The sequence below is a fragment of the Geotrypetes seraphini genome, chromosome 1 (genome assembly GCF_902459505.1).
Source record: "Geotrypetes seraphini chromosome 1, aGeoSer1.1, whole genome shotgun sequence".
Lineage (NCBI taxonomy): Eukaryota > Metazoa > Chordata > Amphibia > Gymnophiona > Dermophiidae > Geotrypetes > Geotrypetes seraphini.
The window spans coordinates 336,869,764-336,894,180 of record NC_047084.1 but is presented as its reverse complement, the minus strand read 5'-3'; the positions used below and the strand labels follow the sequence as shown (position 1 = coordinate 336,894,180).

At 43.3% G+C, this 24,417-nt stretch overlaps 1 protein-coding gene across 7 annotated transcripts in view; it reads right to left on the bottom strand.

Moving 5' to 3' along the window:
• ABCG2 (ATP binding cassette subfamily G member 2 (Junior blood group)) overlaps positions 1-24,417 on the bottom strand; it is a 177,329-nt gene that overhangs the window by 17,264 nt on the left and 135,648 nt on the right. For all 7 annotated transcript variants that reach the window (XM_033959388.1, XM_033959405.1, XM_033959440.1 and 4 more), the window contains 3 exons: positions 17,619-17,701; positions 4,197-4,286; positions 564-688 (listed from right to left, as the gene is read on the bottom strand). In XM_033959388.1, coding sequence (XP_033815279.1) covers positions 564-688; positions 4,197-4,286; positions 17,619-17,701 — 298 coding nt within the window. The remainder of the gene's footprint in view (positions 1-563; positions 689-4,196; positions 4,287-17,618; positions 17,702-24,417) is intronic.

Genomic DNA, 24,417 nt, shown 5'->3' with positions numbered 1-24,417 from the left:
CAATCGGGGGGGGGGCATGTTGCCAATCGATGCTGGAGGGGCAACCCATTGCTGTTTGGAAAAAACAACGTTGATGCCCTCCTTCATCGGGCCCCCCTGACCATTTCGGGCCCTAGGCACGTGCCTACTTGGCTTATTGGTTAATCCTGCCCTGCCTCTGTTCCTTCTCCTCACCTCTCCTTTCACAGCAACCCCACCTCCCACCGGTGGTAATAGGAGGCTCATGGCTATGGCTAGACCTCCATGCTTACGCAGACGTCGCTGTGATGATATCGCATGTGCATGTCATCGCCTCAACATCTGTGCATTTCTGGGTGCCCTCCTGCCACTGCCCCAAGATTACTGTACCGCAGCTTAAAAAGTTTGTGACACACTGGTCTACAGAGTGGAATCAGTATTTAACAGAGTGTTTTATCTTGCTTAAACCAAAATAAAAACAGAACGCCCACATAAAAGAGTGAGACTGAATCAAGAAGAGACTTGGCGAGTAGGAGCAGTTCAAGTGCATGTTTTCTTTCTTCATTTTGTTCATATAATCCAGGTGCATCCTACAAAGTACTTACCAATCATGAAATAAATGACAGAGGTAAAAATGATGCTAGGCAAAGTTCTCATTGGCAGCATATCAGCCATTAATTTGGAGAAGAAATAGGCAGACAATCTGTAGTATCCACTGATGTACTCATGACTGAAAGAAAGAAATAATCACAGCTTTGTACGAAGGATGGCTTAAATGTACATTTAAATTAGCATTACATTACATTAGTGATTTTTGTTCCGCCATTACCTTGCGGTTCAAGGCGGATTACAGAACAGGATTTCTGGACATGTCCAGAGGTGTTACAGAGTAGAGTGGGTTGCGTCAAGAGGATTAAAATGTTTCATACAGTGTTAGTTAGTCTTAATGGATTTCTTGAATAGCAGGGTTTTTATTTATTTCTGAAAGTTTTGTAGTCTGGGGTCGCGATTAGTAGATTGGAGAGTTGGTGGTCTAGTTATGCTGCCTGTGTGGCTAGAAGGCCATCGTACAGTTTTTTCCATTTGATGTCTCTGATTGGAGGGTATGTGAATGGTGTCTGGGTTCTCCTGTGTCTGGTTGTGGTAGTTTGGATTAGGCGGTTGTTCAAGTAGGCTGGGCTGTCACCATTTATGGATTTAAATAATAGACAGTAGAATTTAAATAGTATTCTTGCTTGAATTGGGAGCTGGTGTGAGTCAAGGTATGCCTTGGTGATGTGGTCGTGTTTTCTTAGTGAATAGATTAGTCTCAGGGCTGTGTTTTGTACTGTTTTATCATTATTGCAGGGCAGGAGAGATATAGGATGTTGCTGTAGTCGAGGAGACCTAGGACTAGGGACTGGACCATGAGCTGGAATTGTTTTCTGTTGAAGAATTTTTGAACTTGCCTTAGGTTTCTCATGACTGCAAATGATTTCTGTATTGTTTTGTTGATTTGTTGGTGCATGGTACAGCATCTGTCTATCATCATTCCCAGAAGTTTTAGAGTGGGTTGAATGGGGTATGTAATTGAGTTTATTTCTAGGTTTGTTATGGTTGGGGGGGTCTATTTTTTTTGAGAAGTATGAATTTTGTTTTGTCTGGGTTCAGTTTTAGTTTGTGGTCTTTCATCCATGTTGCCACTGTTTCTACAGTACTGTGTAGTGTGTCTGTCATGGTGGGCATTTGCTGATCAAAAGGAAGGAGAATGGTGATGGCGTCTGCACAGCTATAGGAGGTTAAGCCTATTTTGTCTAGGTAGGTGCCGAGGGATGCAATGTAGAGACTGAAGAGTGTTGCGGATAATGGCGATCCTTGGGGTACGCCACAGGGGTTGGACCATGATTCTGATTTTTCATTGTTTGTCTTTACTCTGTAGGTCCTGGATTGTAGGAATCCTTGAAACCATGTGTGTACTTTGCCTGTGATTCCTATTGTATCTAGTATTTGTAGCAGGATGTCATGGTCTACCAGGTCAAATGCTGCAGTGAGATCTAGTTGAATAATCAGCATTTTTTTTGCCTGTGCTGAGGTGTTGTCTAGCTGTGTCCAAAAGGGAGCCTAGTAGTGTCTCAGTGCTGAAGTTGGTTCTGAATCCAGACTGTGTAGGGTGGAGCAAATTGTGGGTTTCTAGGTAGTTGGTGAGGAGTTTAGCTATGAGGCCTTCCATTAGCTTGACATATAGTGGAATTGAGGCTATGGGTCTGTAGTTGGACCTGGTGATCCTCGCAGAACAAGGTGCAGCAGGAGCACCATATCTGGGTCTGAATATTAAGCAGGCTCTGGGCAGTTGGTGGATGTGGCACCCCTAGCCACTGTGAGGGAAGAAAGAACAGTATGCACAGCTCTCTAACACCATTTACTGGCCAAAAAAAAAATAGCAATCTAAGATAGCGTACTGCTAGGCTTTCTCGAGAACCAGGGTGGTGAAGTCAGAACAACAAAGAAAAATGGGGAGACCCAATGATCCACAGTGAAAACAATCCACCGATGAAAACAAAAACAAAAACTGTGGATACAGATGTTCTGGAGATAATTTATTAAACACTGACATATAAAACCATGAAAATTCAATTTAAAAAGTACAATGATAAAAAATACTGTGATAAAAATCCAACCGGACCCTACACAGTCCGTGCTTTGGCGAATACGCCTTCCTCAGGGGACCAATGGTTTGCAACCTCACATAAAAAGAACTGGACTGAAAACAGTCTATTGTCTTTAAACATGTGAGCAAAGAACACAGCAGACAAACTGAAGTAGCAAAAAAATGATCCCAAACTGGTGCTAGTCAGTGAGGTGATATCACCTGTATTAGCCAAAATAGTTCTAAGTGCAGAAAACCAAATGCTGGTATGCTATGTAGCAGTGCTGAGGAACTGAGAAGTAGGAAAGACCTGACATGGTCCGCTTTTCAGTGTGTGGAAATGCCTTCATCAGGGGTCCATGGGTTGTTTTTTTTTTAATTCTTTATTTAAACACTGCGCCCAAGCAGGGTCCATTGTTGAAGAAAAATGTACCCGATACATAGCACGCTTTAGATGTGAAGGTACCACATAATACTTGCACGAACCAGAAATGCGGATAAAATGAAGCGATGCCAGAGCACTACAAGTAATAAATTTGCCGCTCAGCGTTGGTGCCTTTCGACAAACCTTTTACTTCGAACGGCAAATTTATTACTTGTAGTGCTCCGGCATCGCTTCATTTTATCTGTATTTCTGACTCGTGCAAGTATTATATGGTACCATCACATCTAAAGCAGAATATAGATTATTACTACTACTTCTACAGTGGAACCTTGGTTTATGAGCATAATTCATTCCAGAAGCATGCTCATAAACCAAATTGCTCGTATATCAAAGCGAGTTTCCCCATAGGAAATAAAGGAAATTTGCTTGATGCGTTCCACCTCCTCCTCTTCCTCCTCCTCGGCAGGCAGCAGATGGGGTAAGGAGCTTGTTTGGGAGAGCGGGCGGCCGGGCTGATGCCGCTTCCAGCACAGGGGTGTGATGCCGGTTCTCAGAGGGGGGCGTTCACAGGCGGGGGGTGCGATGCCGGTTAGAGCGGGGGGGTGGTGCTCGTTTATCAGGACATGCTCGTTTTGCGAGTTAAGGTTTGCAGGAGTATTTTGCTCATCTTGCAAAACACTCGCAAACCGCGTTACTTGCAAACCGAGGTTCCACTGTATTTATTATTTCTATAGCTCTACCAGATACATGCAGCTCTGAACATTAAACATGCAATAGACAGTCCCTGCTTGAAAAAGCATACGATCTAATTATGACAGACAAAAAGGGTGAATCTATGCTCAAGTAGGGAATTGCAAAGGGAATGATGAGGTAGATAGGGTAGGGGACTTTAGAGCAATGTTTCTCAACTCGGTCCTGGAGTACCCCTTACCAGTCAGGTTTTCAAGATATCCACAATGAATATGCATGAAAAGCATTTGCGTATAATTGAGGCAGTATATGCAAATCAAGTTTATGCAAATTCGATATGGATATCCTGAAACCCTGACTAGCAAGGGGGTACTCCAGGACCGAGTTGAGAAATACTGCTATAGAGGAAATGACAAACAAGTGCTTTACAAGTGCTTGGGGGTTAGGACTTAAAGCACAGCTTTTAAAAATGGAATTGATAGATAGCATTTAAAAACCTATACTGTTATACTTTTGTGCTTAACACAATTTACTCACATAAATATCTTTTTCTCCACAACAAAGAGCTCAACTGCTGAAATGCTGCTGAAGCACTGATTGGTAGTTATAAAAAACAAAGCACCGATTCTGTAAAATAGAAAATTCAAAAGGATTATTTCTGCTGGAAGGGATTATTTCAGAATTTCTTGCACAGTTTCATAACTCTTGCTATTTGCATACCCAAGCATTACCGGCTGCAAATACAAAACCTTCCTGGATAGAACTTTTATGTGCCAAGCTAACAAACAACAACACTGGTTAGACAGCTACATAAATGGAGCAAGACTGACATATAATGCCTTTAGAAAAGCCATAAAAACTAACAGAATTGTCACCTAAAAAAGTATCTACACCTAACACTACATATGTCCTCTCCTGCTATCAAGTCTGGGGGTGGGTCAGTAGAGTGGGCACACCTGATGGGCTATGGCCCTTATCTGCCGTCATCTATGTTTCTATATTTTGCTGCCTTTTTAAGACTCTGTTTGCTGTATTTTCTCTGCCTTTTTGAAAGACTCTATATGCTCTTTGTAAGATTCTATACGCTGTATCCCAGACTTCAACATATTGTAACTCGCTGACTATCCAGCTCTCTTCAGTGTGAACCGCCTAGAAGTCTCACGACTATAGCGGTATAGAAGAATAAAGTTATTATTATTATTATTATATGGAGCAAACCACATTTGCAAAGAAACATGGAATAATCAGAGCAAATATGTACAAAAAAAACATTACACCCAAGTGTTGGCACAGAAACATCTAAATGTTTATCTCTAACTTTTTAATTATGTTGTTTATTTTAGAAGCACTATTCGGGTTTTATACATGAAAAAACTAACATTTATATTGCATAAGGTGTCAGATCTCCATTTGAAATATATATTTTAGGCGCCCGATCAGCTAAGATCCTTTTTGGACCTCAAGGGGTTTATCAGAGATAGAGGGCTCCTTTTACGAAGGTGCACTAGCATTAGCGCGCTGAAAAACTACCACCTTCTCAAGAGGAGGCGGTAGTGGCTAGCAAGCAGGGCATTTTAGCGCATGCTATTCCACACGTTAAGGCCCTTCGTAAAAGGAGCCCAGAATGTCTGGTTCAAATAATTAGTAACCGGGGGGGGGGGGGGGGGGTTGACGAATTAAGCCTTTTCCTAAATAGTTTCCTGTAACTTATCTCTCTGTAATTTTGATTCCTCCTTTCCTTCTGTTTGTGTCTAAGAAAGAGCTATTTCCATAAGATTGTTATTACACTTCTCCCTCCGTATTCGCTGTGATAGGGGATTAACAGAACCACAAATACAGAAAAATCACAAATAACTTTTTCATATGTTATTCACTGTTTTCTATTAAAAACCATCATGAATATGGCAAAACCGCGAATAGCATGGTGGGAGACCTGGCCTGTTCCTGAAGGAGAGGCAAAACACGGTGAAGAAAGTGCTGGGAATCGGCGATTTGCTCTGTAAATGCTTGAAATCAGCAATTTCTCTATGGAAGCTGTCGTAATTTGGGGGGAAGAGTCGGCATGCTAAAAACTGTGAATAATCGAAACCGCAAATGCTGAAACCGCAAATTCGGAGGGAGAAGTGTACTTCTTAGTTTGTACTTAGATTCTGACACTCTCACTGAAGTGATGACCACCATAAAAGCCATCTTGATGGTAAGATCTATCATTGTCGGCTATTGTAAGGGCTCGTACGGGGCTTTGATAAGGGCTCATAACACAATGTTAAAGACTCCATGTAGGAAAAGGCTGTCTTACAGAAAGATGTAAATGTAATGTGCCTTTAAGAAATCTGGCAACATCAGGATGTGAGGCTAGAGCAGGGGTGGGCAACTCCTCAAGGGCCAGAATCCTCAAGGGCCAGAATCCAGTTGTGTTTTCAGGATTTCCCCAATGAATATGCATGAGATCTATTTGCATGCACTGCTTTCAATGCATATTCATTGGGAAAATCCTGAAACACAACTGGATTCCAGCCACTTGATGTCTAAAGCATGAAAGACTTGTGACCTGTACCCTGATGGACCCAATTGCCATGCCTTTCTGGAGTCCGTCCTGAAGAAACACCAGGACCGCTGAGAGCGGTGCTCTTAGAGCAGTGGTTCTCAACCCTGTCCTGGAAACCCCCCCAGCCAGTCAGGTTTTCAAGATATCCCTAATGAATATGCATGAGAGAGATTTGCATACCTGTCTCTTCCATTATATGCAAATCTCTCTCATGCATATTCATTAGGGATATCTTGAAAACCCGACTGACTAGGGGGTCCCCAGGACAGGGTTGAGAACCACTGTCGTAGAGGCTCCACCTTCTTCTCTTTGTACCAGTGTTGAAATGTCTTTCAAGCCTTTGTATAGGCTGCTACTGTCACTGGCATTGGTCTGCAGTCATTTGGATCTTTCTTGGGCATCATAAAGTATATAGAGTATCTGCCTAAGATCGATTCTCCTTCTGAAACCGACTATATTGCTTGAATATTCAGCAGCTTTTGTACCTTCAATTGGACTTTGGCCGCTTTCTCTGATCTTCCAGTCAGGAAATCTATAAAGAAGTCCCAAAACGGATGACAAAATTTGAGCTTGTAACCTTCTTGAATAATGTGCAAAACCCATTTATCCAAACATATCTGTTCCCAAGCCTCCGAGTACTTCAAAAGTCTACCTCCTATGTGGGGAAGCTCAGATACTGGCCTGATGACATTGTGACTTTTTGGTATTGGCCGATGACAAGTAGTATCCAGATGGCTGCATTCTCCTGGATCCTCCAGACCTCTGTCTGGACCCCTGAAAGGATCTCTGCAATGATGCACCTGCTGACTGGCGGGACCATCTGTACCCCTAAAAGGAACTCCTACTGGGTCCTCCCAGAGTATGTGGGCTGCTAACTAGCAATGCCTTAGGATGACAGTATGCCACACTTGCCATAAGGTCTTCTCCTCTTTACCAAAGAGCATTTGCCCCTAAAAAGGCAGCCTGCTCAAATTAGCTTTAAAGGCTGAATCTCCACAGCATTCTTCAGGCGGAGATAAAATAAGCCAAAATGTTGCTCATGACCCGAAACATATCATATAGAACATTTGCCACATAATCCAAGTATGCTGCAAGTATTACCTGAGGCAAAGCACCTTCCTCTGCACAGTGAGACTGGTGCAGCACCTTATGGCAAGCGCGTGCCACAAAGGACACTGAAGCCAATACCTTGAGACCCAGAGCTAAGGGCTCAAACTGTCTGAGGACCAGATCCACTCTCCGATCCTGTGCATCCTTCAAAATGTTTGCTTCATAAATTGAGCTACCAGTGAATCTACCTTGGGCATAATGAAGAGCTGCTGAAACTCAAAGAAACCGTGAGATAGAATTTAGACATGATCCAGGCATACTTCAACGGACCCTTCATAGAATTCCATTGCTCAGTGATCATCAAAGTGATCTCTGGATGCACTGGGCAAAATGTGGACTGAAACTTGGAACTGCTTATCAGGGAATGCTGCATGGCAGATGTCTGTGGGGGTTCTAATTCTAACTCTGATCACCTCCAGTAAATCTGTCAGCTTAAAAAGCCTACACATCATCGGGTCTTCTCCCTGGTCTAGGGCTACCATAGACTCTTGGCTGGCTGCACCCACCAGAGACCCAGAGTCCTCCAAACCGAAAGATTCAATATGTGACATCAGTGGCATAGAGCCGGACTCTAAATCCTCCCAGTCCTTCTCCGACTGGACCTCTAGGTCCAGCAAACACGGTCTCTGCAGGGGAACCAAACTCTGAGGATTGAAATCCCCCCTGCACCTGCCCTGGTAGCATTCCAGCTTGTGCAAAAGATCTTTTATGTTTCAGATAGGCTTCAAACAGCATATTCACAAAAAAAATCAGAATCAAAACCCTGCACTGGATCTCCTGAAGGTATCTGCAGGTCCATATCTTGGTCCCTCATAAATTCTGATGCATCTGCACATTTGCATTTCACCAGTGATGATGTGTCAGCTTTCGAAGGCTCTAGAAGGGGGAGACCCGAGGGGCGGCTAAGCTCCTGCCTGCACCATCACATGCCCCACAGTACTTGGTGCATGGAGGCTCCTCAGCTGCTCATCCAGATCAAATACTGAATGATACTGCAGTAAAACAGGCTGAGAAGTCCATCTTAATCAATTTTCAGTAAAATCGAGATGTTTTGAGGCAGTTAGAAGATTTTAAAAAGAAAATTCAAAATGGTCACCATAGCATCAATTTTCACAACAAAAATGGCCCATTGGAGCAAAAACAAAAGCTCAAAAATCCGTGAAGAACTTTTGGAGATGGGAGACCCTCAAGAAAGTCCCCACAATAGAAGAAATCCCCAGAATCATACTTCCCCTCTCCCCCTGATTTTCTCCATAGACATGAATAGACTTTACTCAGAATACTGGGAATGTACCTGCCTGCATCAGCTCACACACATAGCAGCTTGATATGGAGAAGTTTTCATTGCCTCAGACAAACTTGCAGTGTCTCAGAGGCTTGTCTCTTTGGGCTGCCTTTTAAGTCAGATTCATAGAACCTGAAACCCTCAACTCCACTAGCTCCACACTCATCTTCCAGGGTGAAGGGACACAGCAGTTACCCGCAAATCCCTCGGGACAGATACGGAGGCCAGTCAGCCTGCACTCGAATGTCTGAGAATCAGGGGTGAGCATCGCTTCCAGGAGACCAGACTCCAAGCTATGTATGATATTAGTGCCAGCCAGCTAGGTAGGTTTCCTAGACAATGGGTTGCGCCCCGCCCCCTGGCTGCAGATCTCTAACCTCTCCCAAGCAGAACTACCCCAGAAGGAAGGGGAAGGGAGGGAGATGGCCTGATGAGGGAAAGAAATGACTAGACCGCAGGGCCAAGGACAGCTGTCCTGTCTGCCCTCCCCTAATGCTGGCCCTGGGTCACCCCTTCGCGTTTCCAGCAGGCAGGGCTACTCCTTGACTGGGCGGCATAAGATTCCGGTCAGAGTATGGTAGACCCGCCCCGGAAAGCACGAAGGAGCCAACACAGACCAGGAGAGTCGCAGGTTTGTTGAGTTTTTTTGCTACTGGTGATCAGGAGGGAGGAAGAGGGGGGAGGCTGTTGGACCGCATGTTTGCAAGAAGGGCTGCTGACAGGGAGGAGTGGAAAGGGAGGCAACTCGCTGTTGATACTTTACAGTGGGGACAAGGCCATTCACTGCTCCACGGGGCAATGAATGACCTTATTCCTGTACCCGTGGCAACCAGACTTCCCCCCCCCCCCCGTTCCTGCGGGTTATCCACGGCTAGCAGTCACCGTGTCATTCTCTAGTCTAGATTTCAGAAAAGTGCTCCTACTGCTATCCACCAGAGGGCGGTAGCCCCTTTAATCCCCCAGCTTCAGGAAAAGTTAGCATTTGTGTTTCTAAAATGTCCATATTGATCTGTTGATATCAGATATTAATGATTGGTGTCATGATGGCCTTTCGAAGCTAGACTTGCAATGGGCAGGAGTCAGTGGGCATTGCTCTTGCCTGTATGACCCCCCTAAACCACCAGGGAGATTCCATGTAGGTTTGGGAAAGGGACGATACAACCTTGGTGTCCCCAATCAACACCTGGCATTAAGGAAGGTGGAAGCCCTCTTGATGCTGATGCATCCTCAGCATCTAATGCACCTATTGAAGTCAAACAGCCCGATGCTTCTAATGCTGAAACTAATGGACCAGATTTCTCAGTGCTAAAAATCCATTCATGCTGCTTTTCATGATCTCTAAGGCCTCTTCTTACAAGAAGAAGGATTACAATTGGGCCCCAGGCACTGTAGGCACTAATTATGAGTGTCCGGGAGGGACATGATCCTGCTGCACTAGGCACTGAGAGGTTTTGGGTTTTTTTGGGGGACATGGTAGGAAAAATAGGCAAGGTGAAATGGAGAATGTCCCTAACCAGGAGCCAGAGGCCTAAGAGCGCCTAGTGGGCTGCGGAAAATGAATGATAACTTAAAAGCACCAACAAACCGGGCTAATGAAATAAAAAGAGAAAGCAAAAGAGAACGCTTGCCCCATGCAGCACTTACATGCAAGATAAGAAACAGAAAACGCAATCACATAAAAAAAAACTGCAAAGATGCAAGCTATGTAGGAGCAGGCAAGAAACATGACCACACTGTTCCACAAACAAGACTGATCTGATCCTACGCAGTGACTGCGTGTGAGAAGGCGCACAAACATGCGGTGAGCTACTCGCAAAAGATTCTGGAATGGTCGCTGGTGAGCAATTCCCATACTTGGCTCCATGAAATGATGTCATCCATTCTTCCAAATCACTGTATCCTGCTTGTCCTCGGTGAGTTTATAAGACTCAGTATATGCCGGAACTGTACATTCCTAATGATAAAGGAGGAATGGCCCTTACAGAAAAGCAGATACTTATCTGTAGCATGTGTTCACCACAGACATTAAAAAAACCAAGAGAGTGGGGATAGGTCTTAAAACACACAACCAAGGGTCTAGAACCTTCAGATTCTTCAAATAGATCTTTATTATCACACATCAACCAGACCTGACACAATCCATGTTTTGGCACTCACAAGCCTGCCTCAGGGGTCAGAGAATGTGTTTCATATGAAAAAACCTCCAAGCAGGAAGGAAGATGAATATATAACTATGTATAGCAATAAACTCTTCACCATTGTCTTTCATGGCAAGATGCATTTTTTATAGAATCACGCTAAGCCCAATCTATATTTGTGACAATTTTTTTGGGTGCCATAAAGAGAATTAAGCCCTCAGTGTGCACTAACGCATAATGTTGCCAAAAAACTAAGCCTATATGTAGTACAACAGGGAAATTTTCAAGTATCTTATTTTTTCAGGTCACGTGCTAATTCTTGTATCAGAGCGCATAACCTGAAAAACATTTACGTGGGAGCACTATTTTGGAGGTAATAACAGCTCCTGTGTAATGGACACGCAAACCTGTTAGTGTGCATATGATGACTCACTAGCTGAATAATGCGTCTTCATCCATTCTACGCCCCTAATGTGGCCCCTCCGAAAAATGAACACAAAAATAGAAATAGAACATGCTTAGCACTTGCAAAAACGTTATGTACTGAAAAACAAGTTATCACACTTTGCAGTAAACGTTTTAAGTTATGGCTTAATGCCTTTTAACAGACGTACCCCAAAGTATAGGTAGCTCATTATCATTATCTGCTTTATCGTTAGTGGTTTCTCCCATATTAGTGACATTGTTAGCATCCTCCTAATGTTGATTACTTCCTCAAATATTACTGCAGGGGTTCTATACTTAGCGCATGTAAAAAAAATGACATTTTATCATGTGCTAAGTGCAAAACTTTGCAGTGCTTTAGTAAATAGGGCTGTAAGTTTTAGCATGGGCCTCAACTTTTCTTAAATCTCTTATTTTTTCTCTATTTGGAGTTCCTACCCTTAGCTGGACAGTGCCAGGAGTTTTCCTGCATTTTCAAGATATGAAGGACCTCACAATAACACTACAGAGGAAACTACTTAAGAATAAAAATATTTGAGGATAGGCTACTGAGGTATCTGCAAATAATAGTACATCTGTTACAGACAGCAAAGTTATTTCAAATATCAAAGTTTTCCATTAGGAAGCTCTGAAATAACCCTTTAATACAATCACCATACAGTTTTTGCCACCTTAAAACAAAGATACTTACCTGTAGACGTGAAATCCAACGACAATAGGCCTATATTCTTACATGTGGGTACGAACACTACCAAATGTACTGTCACTTTAAATAAGAACATAAGAGTTGCCGCACTGGGACAGACCACAGGACCATCAAGCCTGTTTTCAACAGTGGTCAACCCAGGTCACAAATACCTGGCAGGATACCATACATACCATACCATACTGCTTATCCTAGGAATAAGCATGAATTTCCTCAAGTCCATCTTAATATTGGCTTATTTGCTTTTGTTTTAGAAAATTATCTAAGCCTGTTTTAAACCCTGCTTACTGCTTTCTTTGAGGCAGTGGCCCTATCATGCATGTGCAGGTGCCTTCCCACCCGACACTGATGCACAAGACCATCAGTACAGTAAAAAAAAGGCTAAGAAGCCGACTAGGGGAGGTGTGCAGGCTGTGAGAATATATGCCTGCTGTCCTCAGAGAACACCTGCTACAGGTAACTATCTTTGTTTTTTCTGAGGACAAGCAAGCATTATATTCTCATATGTGGGACTCGCTAGCTGCAGGGCCATGACTCTAGGAGAGTTTAAGTATTGATTAAAGATGAGCCTGGAGTAATCTGAGAAAGTCGGAGGGAAAGTTAGCTCTCAGGAAGTGAAAAGATTTTGCAGAACTGTTTGTCCAAATCGACTGTCTCTTCTGGAGTTCTGATGCTGATAGTAATGAAGGTACTGTATTTTTCGCTCCATTAGATGCACTTTTTTTCCCCTCCAAAAGTGGGTGGAAATTAGGGTGCGTCTTATGGAGCGAATACCCAAAGTGCGCCCGTCCCCCGTCCCGTTACCGTATTTTAATACAGCTGCCCTCCCTCCCTTAGAGTGGCACACAAGGCTAGCTGGCTGCCCGATTCCCGCCGCTTTCTCCGAGAACCGCCGGCTGACGTGGCTGCCTCCTCTTCTGTTTTCTCGTGTAGCGGCGCACCAGGTTGCCTGCCTGGTCCTGCGCCGCTTCCCACAAGAACTCTGGGGGGTAGGATGGGAGGAGGAAGAGGGTCAGGGCCTGCCTGTCGCCTGTCTGGAGGGGTAGGGAGGGAGGAGGAAGAGGCTGGGACCTGCCTGCCTGCCCTGCCAAATTAGAAATAGGGAGGGAGGAGGGAGAGGTCGGGGCTTTCCTGCTGCCTGCCTGGGGGGGTGGAAGGCCTGCCTGCCTGGAGGGGAGAGGCCTGCCTACCTGCCTACCCACCCGCCCTGACCCTACCTGCCTGCTTGCCCTGTCGCTGCCTGCCCTGTCCCTACCGCCTGCCAGCCATTAGGCCTGCCTGCCCTGTCCCTACCTGCGCCTACCACTAGATCACCATAGGGGGGACAGGGTATAGAGCCTAGCAGGGAGGGGGGACAGGGTGCAGAGCTTGGTAAGAAGTGTGGTGTTGGGTGCAGAGCCTGGCAGGGAGAATTTGGTTCAGAATGGGTTTTTTTCTTGTTTTCCTCCTCTAAATCTAGGGTGCATCTTATGGTCAGGTGCATCTAATGGAGCGAAAAATACAGTAAATGCATGTACTGAGGATCATGTAGCCAATTTGCAGATTTCTTCAATAGAAGCAGAGCAACAATGAGCTAATGAAGCTGCCATAGCATTCACATTGTGAGCTGTTTCTTGGCCCTGAAGCGTCAGTATAACCTGAGCATACTCGAAGGAGATACAATCCGCAAACCAAGTTGAAATTGTTCATTTTGTAACAGCAGCTCCTAGTCTGCTAGGATCAAAAATGACAAATAGCTGGGAGGCCTTCCTATGAGGTTTAGTACAGTTTAGGTAGCATGCTAAAGAGCACTTGCAGCTATGGAGCGCTACTTCTCCCGGATGAGTGTGCAGTTTTAGAAAGAACACCAACAGAACTATGGATTGATTTAGGTGGAATTCTGAGACTACCTTAGGAAGGAATTCTGAATGCATTCAAAGTACTACCCTGTCATGATAAAGTCTTGTATGAGGTAAATGTGAAACAAGGGCCTGAAGCTTATTAACTTTTTAAGTGAATGTGAGAGCTACCAGAAAATCACCTTCCAAGCAAGAAGTTTGAAGAAGCAAGATTGAAGGGCTTCAAAAGGAGCCTTCATAAGTATGGAAAGAACCACAATGAGATCCCAAGCAACTGGAGGTGGTTTGATAGGAGGTATGGTATGAAGCAAACCTTTAATGAAATGCACCATCAAAGGATGAACAGATTATGGTTTCCTATCTAATGGTGCATGGAGGAGCACTGATAGCACTCAAATGAACTCTGACTCAATTAGTTTTCAAACCAGAGTTAGAAAGATATAGAAGGTAGGACAAAATGGAACTCTGACTCAATTAGTTTTCAAACCAGAGTTAGAAAGATATAGAAGGTAGGACAAAATGGACAGCAGAGGACAGATGATAGGTTCAAGAGAATGTAACATACACCAGGAAAAGAACTATGTCCACTTAAAGCAGTAACACCTCTGAGTAGATGGTTTCCTGGAAGCCTGAATAATGTCTGAAGCAGCATATGATAGCTGGTGGGGGCTTATGTGGTCAGAGAGAGAAAACATGTAATCAGAGTCCAAGAGTAGCGGTTCGGATGAAACAGGGATCCCCTCACTCTAAGTTAGCTGTGATGGACAAAGTTGTAATTTCCATGGCTTCTTGAACAAGAGTTCTAGTAATAGTGGAAACCACACTTGGCAGCTCAGTTTGTCTGCCAGAACCTTTTTCTTGCCTGCTAGATAAACTACGCTTAGAGATGTTCCTTGAGCTGTTGCCCAAGATCAAATCTGGATGGCTTCCTTGCAAAGGGAGTAAGATCCTCTTCCCCTCTGCTTAGTAAGATAGTACATGGCAACCTGGTGAAGTAGACTGTCTTGGAACATCTTCAGAGTGTTGCTTATTCATGCAATTCAAGGACAGTGATATGAAGGTTCCTCTCCTGTGAAGTTTACCGATCTTAAGTGTGAAACCATTGAGGTGAGCTCTCCAGCCCAGCATAAAAGCATCTGTGGTTAGAGGTTTCTGGTGCTGAAGGTGCTGAAATGGAAGACCTTGGATGAACCTGGAAGGAACCATCTACCATTATAGAAAGTAACAAAGGTCTAAGGTCACTTTGAACATGAGTAGAAAGGAGTTCCATGTCTTGAGACTACTAGGAGAAAGTCCACTGAGGTATTCTCAGGTGAAGGCATGTGAACGGGGTTACATGTATTGTGGATGCCATGTAACCTAGAAGATGTAGCATATGGCATGCAGAAGTGCGCCTCTGTTTGGATATGGCTTGACAAAGGTGAATGAGATTGCCAACTCTATGCTGAAGTAGAAAAGTGCTACCTTGGATAGTGTTTAATTGAGCTCCGATGAACTCCAAGATGCGAGACAATTGTAGATTAGATTTAATAATTGACATCAAACCCAAGAAGCGCCAGGAAACAACAGCAGAGCTGATCACAATCTGAGCTGCTTGTGATGATGAAACTTTTAACAACCAGTCATCTAGGTAGGGGAAGACATGAAATCCCCATCTGCAAAGGGTTGCTGCTATTACCACTAAGCACTTCATGATAACATGAGGCGCAGAGGCCACAACATATGGCAATACTTTGTATTGGACGTGCTGAGATCCTATGCGAGAGAAAATACTTCCTATGAGCAGGTAGAATGGAGATGCGAGTGTATGCCTCTTAAAGGTCTATATAGCAAAGCCAAATTCTCTTCTCTAGTAGGGGGAGAAAGGTTCCCAGAGAGATCTTGCAAAACTTCTTCTTCATCAGGTACATGTTTAAATCTCTGAGGTTGAGAATGGGCCGAATTCCTCTGGGAGGAGACATGATTTGCAGTGATGGAGAGCAGTCCATGGTGCATTAATGCTTATTATGCGTCGAGGAGGTGGACATCTGTGATGAAGCCATGCCACACCTAGAAAGGAAGGAATGTTTGTGCTTCTTAGCTTTCTTATGTGATCACCACTGGGTAAGGAATGGAGTAGACTTGTTTCTGCAGACAGCCTGATGTTCAACACTCTCTATGCAGAATCGGTGCATATGGTGACAATACCAATGCTGTGTTGATGCATGCTGAGCATCCAGTCCCAAATCTCCTGCCATGGTTTATATCAATATCAAACCAAAACATTTATCACAATGAATTTGTCTGGCTTCTAGTGACCTCTTTTGTATACGCAGAGCTCATAATGAATGTCTCGATTGTCAGGATCTAGACACTGAATTGTAGGGGTCAGAGCCTAAACAGGTCCAATTACACAGAGTACATTTCTTGAAGCCGTTTGGCACCCCCTTTGACATGGAGGGGAAAATGGCTGATGCAAATTCAAATGGCTTGATGATTCAGGGAGCTCATGTAAAAAGTATTTTGAAAATCGTCGATGCTCCCTGGGTTGAAAAAGGGCTTCAAAGTGGCTCAAAAGTCAAAAATTGACCAAATTCAACGAAACTCAAGTGAAATGTAAAAAAAAGAGAAACATGAAGAATTATGAAGAAAATTAAAAAAAAAATCAGTACTGGGATGGCACCAAAAAATTCTAAGTTTGACGCATTGAAAAGATATCAAAGACACAGCTTCTCAGCTCCATGAAAAATGAAGAGCTGATGGTTTCGCAAGCCGAAGTCAGCATCAGTACCTGACGAGACATCAGTATGGATATAGTCTTCTATACCAGTTGTCTGAGCAAGAGGGAACTCAATTGTTGAGGCACACCTAAGAGGAAAAATGATCTGTAGCAATGGAGAGCACTTCTCAGTATGTCCTTTACTATTCATCGAGGACACCAATGTCTGGGAAGATGCTGTGCTATGCCTAGATGGTGAAGAATGTTTATGCAAATTAATTTTCTTACATGCCATGTCCCTCAATTCATGTGGTATGGATGAAGAGGATATCGAGAACTATCTCTGAAGTGATCCTGATGCAGTGTTGGTACACTCTGTGCCAATGCCAATCCTGAAGTAGGCCGAGCATCGGGACCCAAGTCTTCCACCATGCTCGATGTTGATATAGATTCAAAACAGGTTTATCACACTGCATGCTTTAAGTGATCTCTTTTGCATATACGAGCAGAGGTCCCAACGAATGTCCCGATTTTCAGGACCCAGACACTGAACACACCAGTTATGGGGATCAGAGCCTGAAACGGTCCTATTGCATCAAACACATTTCTTAAAGCCATTTGGCATCCTCTTTCACATGGAAGAAAAAACAACTGCCACAAAGTCAAAGGTTTTGATGATCTGGGGAGCTCAAGTAGGAAGTATAACTAAAACCATTGATGCACTTTGGGCACGAAAAAGTCTTGAAGTGGCCTGAAGACCAAAAAAGTTGAATTTGACAAAACTTGTAGGAAATACTGGAAAAGATAAAAAATAATGAATTATGAAGAAAATAAAGGAAAAAAAGTATCAGGAAGGCACAAAAATATCAAAAGTTTGACACACTGAAGAATACAGCTTCTCAGCTCCACGGAAAATTAAACATTGATGTTCATGTGCGTCGACATTGGGCAGGAAGGCACCTGAAAACACACAATGGGAGCACTACCTCTAAGATTTAAAGTGACAGTACACTTGGCAGTGTATGCACTAGGTTCCAAGGATGACATCACTCTTGTGTGAGAATATAATGCCTGTTTATCCTTGGAGAACTGGGCAGTTCCCCTACAGCTTGGAAAAACAATGTAACTATAAGAAAATCAAAATGTAATAAATTTGAATTTGTCTTTTAATCAAGATCTTTTATTCACCAACCTGTTCTGAATGCCACTACTATCATTTTTAACTCCAAAGAAAATGGCTCCCACGATCAATGCCAGAACCGCCGTAACTCCTATCTAAAGGCAACAGAAGTAGAACCTGGAGGTTAGTGAAGGGTAAAATGTTTTCATTTTGAATGATTAAACAATCATCAAGAGCCTGTGGTATAAGAGTAAACCAGTTCTTTCCAAACTTCTGTAGTTATAAAGTAAAAACATTCTTAGCAGGAACTACTACAACCTATGATAACAGTGAGGTCAATATTCAGCTGTATATATAAGTTATGCATTTAAACAAGAGTGTCACAAGCTAGGAATGCACTCTGTGCGCACACACTCAAGTGCTCCTGACCTGTCCATTCAATCACAGTGAAATCAATGGACATGGCATGATTTTGGCATCCTGCCTCCTTTGCATAACACTACAGCCCTGTGCAATCTGGATAAGTGTTGGTACTGAATATATATATTCCCTGTTTTCATTACATTCTGGAACTGTAGATTTCCTTCTCTAGGACATGATGGCTAATTGTAAATAGTGTTATGTTGAAATTCACAAGTGTATATGCAGTGGGCAGCAGCACCAGCCACATGAGTACTTTTCCCCCCATCATAGAACAAATGACTAAATAACGCTAGTACAGAAAAATGGCAAGACTTAAGAGACATGAAAAGAAATATTCTTCTTAAGAAAAAAATAAAAATAAAAATCATATTGCAAACCTTTGTGGATGATACTAAGGGGGGGGAGAGCCCAACAGATTATTCACTAGTATCCAGATTAACCAACAAAAGAAAACAGAACAACAGGTGAGTTACCAAGATATAAACTACTATAATTACACAACTAGTGACTCCTGAAGACACAATAGTCAAGGGAACCACTGGTCAATATGCTGCTAAAAAAGAAGAAAACCCGTGCATCCAAGGGTACTGAAGGAACTTAGGGCTCCACTGGCTGACCTTTTCAATGCTCTAGAGCAGGGGTGTCAAAGTCCCTCCTCGAGGGCCGGAATCCAGTCGGGTTTTCTGGATTTCCCCAATGAATATGCATTGAAAGCAGTGCATGCAAATAGATCTTATGCAGATTCATTGGGGAAATCCTGAAAACCCGACTGGATTCTGGCCCTCGAGGACTGACTTTGACACCTGTGCTCTAGAGTTAGGAGTGGTACCAGAGGACTTGAGAAAAGCAGATGTGGTTCCTCTCCACAAAAGTGGAAGGAAGAAGTAGGGAACTACAGACTCGTAAGTCTAACTTCTTAAGTAAATTAATGGAAACACTTTTTAAAACAGAGAACAGTGAAGTTTCTGGAATCCAATGGATTATAGTAACGAGGCAACATGGATTTACTAGAGGTAGGTCTTGTCAGACAAATCTGGTCAATTTCTTTGACTGGGTGACCAGAGAATTAGATGGAGAGAGTGCACTAGATGTAGTGAATTTAGATTTTAGCAAAGCCTTTGACAGTGTTCCACACAGGCATCTAATAAATAAACTGAATGCCCTTGGAATGGGCCCCAAAGTGACAGACTGGTGAGGAACTGGTTGAGTGGAAGGTACAGAGCACAGTGGTTAATGGAGATCATTCTGAAGAAAGGGATGTTACCAGTGGTGTGCCTCAAGGTTTGATTATTTTTAACATTTTTGTAAGAGATATTGCTGAAGTGTCATCTCGTAAGATTTGCCTCTTTTGGCAAATCGTAAGATTTGCCTGCAATTGAGTAGACACCCATGATGGTATGGATAACATGAAAAAGGACATAATGAAGCTTGAGAAATGGTCTGAAATTTGGCAGCTAGGATTTAATGATAAAAAAAAATGCAAGGTCATGCATTTGGACTGAAAAAAACAGAGGGAACGGTACAGTTTAGGGAGTGAAGAACTTTTGTGCACGAAAGAGGAACAGTACTTGGGTGTGTTAGTATATGATGATCTCTGGGTGGTCAAACAGGTTGAAAAGGTGACAGCGAAAACTAGAAGTGCAAATGGAGCGAAAACTTGGGTGCATATGGAGAGGAATGACCAGCAGGAAAAAGGAGGTATTGATACCCCTGTATAAAACTCTGGTGAGACCTCATTTAGAATATTGTATACAATTCTGGAGACTACATTTTCAAAAAGATACAAACAGAAAGAAGTCAGTCCAGAGGAAGAATACTAAAATGGTCGGTGGTCTACATCATAATGTGTATGGGGACAGACTCAAAGATCTCAATATGTATACTTTGGAGGAAAGGAGGGAGAGGGGAGATATGATAGAGATGTTTAAATACCTATGTGGCATAAATACACATGAGGAGAATATCTTTCAGTTTCAGAGTGAGAGGACATGGGATGAAGTTAAGAGGTGATACTTTTTTACAGAAAGGGTGGTAGATGAATATAATAGGCTTGCGGTAGAGGTGATAGAGTTGAAGACTGTCCGAATTCAAGAAAACATGGGACAATGAGAGAAGAAGATAGTGGATGCGGATGGATGAGCAGACTGGATGGGCCATTTAGTCTTTATCTGCCATCATGTTTTTATGTTTCTATGTGTGGACAGAAATAGATTTATTTAGTAAACCTCTATTTAACTACATATTTACAAGGGCATTTAAGGAAGTAGTCATGATGTTTAAGGTTTGTTTGTATGTTTATTCTATCACTAGTGTTTAAGCCCGTTACATTAACGGGTGCTAGTAAAGCCTCCTTCTCTCACCTGTCCCCTATTTTTAGCCCTAGCTCCAGCTCTAAACCCATTTTTACCCCTCCTCCAGCCCCCTTCACCCATATTTTCCCTTTCAGCCCAAGCCCCCTTTTCTCACCAGTAGCATTTCCCTCCCCACCCCACTTCCCTGTGCAGTAGCAGCAGCAGCATACCCTCCCCCTCCATTTCCTGTGCAGCAGCATTTCCCTCCCCCAGCCCACTTCCCTGTGCAGCAGCACCTCTTCCGTGCTCCCCCTGTCCCTCTTCCCTGCTCCCCCAGTCCAGCAGCACCTCTTCCCTGCTCCCCCTGTCCCTTTTCCCTGCTCCCCCGGTCCAGCAGCACCTCTTCTCTGCTCTCCCTGTCCTTCTTCCCTGCTTCCCTGGTCCAGTAGCACCTCTTCCCTGCTCCCACTGTCCAGCAGCATCTCTTCTCTGCTGCCACAGTCCCACTTCCCTGCTCCCCCGGTCCAGCAGCACCTCTTCCTTACTCCCCCTGTCCCTCTTCCCTGCTCCCCCAGTCCAGCAGCACCTCTTCCCTGCTCCCCCTGTCCCTCTTCCCTGCTCCCCCGGTCCAGCAGCACCTCTTCTCTGCTCCCCCTATCCTTCTTCCATGCTTCCCTGGTCCAGTAGCACCTCTTCCCTGCTCCCACGGTCCAGCAGCACCTCTTCTCTGCTCCCACGGTCCCACTTCCCTGCTACCCTGGTCCAGCAGCACCTCTTCCTTACTCCCCCTGTCCCTCTTCTTTGCTCCCCCAATCCAGCAGCACCTCTTCCCTGCTCCCCGATCCAGTAGCACATTACATTACATTAGTGATTTCTAGTCCGCCAATACCTTGTGGTTCAAGGTGAATTACATAAACGTTTTCTGAGATTACATAAAAGGTGTACATAAAAATTTATAGGAATAGCATAAGATATCATAAGAGTTACATAAGTATTACCAAAGAGTTGTCATTATCTTAAGGTGATAAATGTTGGGTAATAAGAATTACCAAAGAGTTGTCGAAATCTTAAGGTGGTAAATGATGGGTAAATAGAGGCATTTTAGCATTAGTTGGGTAATTAGAAGTGGGGTTGAGGTAGGAACTGATCGTGTTTAGGTAGGAACTGGTCGTGTTAGATAGGTTTTATATATTTTTTGAAGACTAGGGTTTTAGTATCTTTCTTGAAGGTTTTGTAATCTGTGGTCGATGACAACAGAATGGTGATTTGTCTGTCCAGTTTAGCTGCTTTGGTGGCTATTAGGTTTTCATATAGTTTTTTTTGTTTGACATTTTTGGATGGTGGGTGTGTGAAAAGTGAGTGGGTTCTCTTGTGCTTGGATGAGGAGGATTGAGTTAGTCGGTTATTCCAGTAGGTTGGGCTTTCTCCATTAATGGCTTTGAATAGTAGGTAGTAGAATTTGAAGTGTACTCTTGCCTGTATTGGGAGCCAGTGAGAGTCATGGTATGCTTCTGTGATGTGGTCATATTTTTGCAACGAGTAGATGAGTCTTAGGGCTGTATTTTGTATAGTTTGTAATTGTTTTATCATGGTCACTGTAAATGGGAAGTAAAGTATGTTGCAGTACTCTATTAGTCCAAGGATAAGGGATTGTACCAACAGTAGGAATTATTTCCTGTCGAAGAATTTTTGGATTTGTCTTAGATTTCTCATGGTCACGAATGATGCTTTTATTACCTTGTTGATCTGTGGTTGCATGGTACAGCCTCTGTCAATTAGTATTCCCAGAAGTTTTAGTGTTGGTAGAATAAGGTCTGAGATTGAGTTTATTACTAGATTTGTTAAGGTAGGAGTTTTATTGTTTTCTAGGAGGATGAAGTTTGTTTTGTCAGGGTTAAGTTTTAATTTGTGCTCTGTCATCTATGTTGCTACTGTTTTGAGAGTTCTGTGTATTGTGCTTGTCATGGCAGGTTCTGGGTGGTCGAAGGGGAGGAGGATAGTGATGTCATCTGCATAGCTGTATGAGGTTATGCCATGTTTGTCTAGGTAGAAGATGAGGGAGGCTATGTATATATTGAATAGTGTAGGGGACAGGGGTGATCCCTGGGGTACTCCGTAGGGGTTGACTCAAGGTTCTGATTTTTCTTGCTTCATTTTAACCCTGTAGGTTCTGGATTGTAGGAAACCTTTGAACTATGAAAGTACCTTGTCTGAGATTCCAATGGAGACTAGAGTTTGTATGAGAATGCTGTGATCAACCAGGTCGAAGGCTGCAGAAAGGTCTAGTTGTATGAGCAGGATTTTCTTGCCTGTATAGAGGTATTGTCTGGCAGTGTCCATTAGTGTTCCTAGTAGGGTCTCGGTGCTGTGGTTGGCTCTGAAGCCTGACTGTGTGGGGTGGAGTAGATTGTGTTTGTCTAGGTATGAGGTTAAAGTTTTGGCTACAAGGCCTTCCATCAGCTTGACGTACAATGGGATTGACACTACGGGTCTGTAGTTGGATGGTTGGTTCGTTGCTCCTTTGGGGTCTTTTAATATCTGAGTTATGATGATTTTGCTGAGTTCTTGTGGGAAATGACCCTCTAATAGTAAAGATTGTATCCATTGTAGAAGCAGGGAACGGAATAATGTACTTGAGGTTTTCAGTAGTTATGGGGGCAATGATTGAGGTCACAGGCTGCGTGGCTGTATTTATTATATAGATTGTTGAAGTCTGACCATTGTATGGGTGAGAAAAGGGACCAAGTTCTATCTGCTGCGATTGGTTCTTTTTCTGGGGAAGGGGAAATGAGGTCTCTATGTGTGAGGGGGTTCCGTTAAAAGTGGCTCTGATATTTGCGATCTTGTTTTTTAAGTATGTGGCTAAGAGGGTAGCTGAAGGAGGAGTGGGGTTGCTGTTGGCTATGTAGGGTATGGTGTCTGTGAGAACTTTTAAAAGCTGGAATAGATTTTTTGTGTCTTGGGGTCCTTCTCCTATTTGTTTTGAGTAGTATGTCTTTCTTTTTTCTTTAAGTTCTTGTTTATATTTTCGGTTTGTTGCTAACCATGCGGTTTTGGATTCTTGGCTGTTTTTTCTCCATTTTCTTTCTAGTTATCTGCATTGTCTTTTGAGTTGGAGTAGTTCGTTGTCGAACCACTTGTCTGATTTTCTGTGGATTTTGGTTTTGAGCTTTTCTGGGGCTAGTTTGTCCAGGGTTGCAGTACTTAGGTGGTTCCATTGTGAGATGAAGTCTTTGGGTGTGTAGTGTTGGATTATGGTATCTGTTTTTGTCCAGAATGAGGTGGGATCCATATATTTGCGTGATTTGTGAATTATTTGTTGAGTAGTTGGAATGCATTTGTTGCTGGACCAATTGATTTCAAAGGAGTATGAGTAGTGATCAGACCAAAGGGAACGGTTCCAATTACTGTTTGACGTTTGGATCTCTGGTTGTGTGGGCTGTTGGGACATGTAGGCTGTGATGTCTATTTGGTGTCCTTTTTCGTGTGTGGTTTGAGAATCTAAGATTTTGTATGTTAAGGCCTCGAGATATGCTAGTAAGGTTTCTACATTTTTGCAGGATTGGTTTTCGAGGTGAAGGTTGAGGTTTCCTAGAAGTAGGTTGTAGGTTGTCGTTAAGAGAGTTTTGATAAATAAATTCTTCAATTATTGGTTTAGCTGTATTCCAGTTACTTGGGGTTATGTAGCATAGAATGCATGTTAGCGTTCCTTTAAGTGATGTACTTGAAAGTTGGCATGCTAGTAAGGCCATGTATTGGTTGGTTGTTTTGTCTTGTATTTTTAGGTTTATTGTTTTTCTGGCTATAATGGTTTGAGTTTCTGTCAATTGTGAGATGCATTATTGGTTGGGTAATTCCCTTGGAATTTGCTATGATTGGTATTGGATATATATTGCTTTCCAGTCAGTTAGGAGCAGGAATATCAGTAGGATTGCTTGCGGAAAATATGGTGATGTGGTCCTCATTAAGTGTGGTGTGTATTTAATATATTGTGTATGGTGTGGGTTTGAGGAGCACCACTTCCCTGCTCCCCGGTCCAGCAGCACTTCTTCCCTGCTCCCCCTGTCCCTCTTCCCTGCTCCCCCTGTCCAGCAGCATCTCTTCCCTGCTCCCACTGTCTCTCTTCCCTGCTCCCCCGGTCCAACAGCACCTCTTCC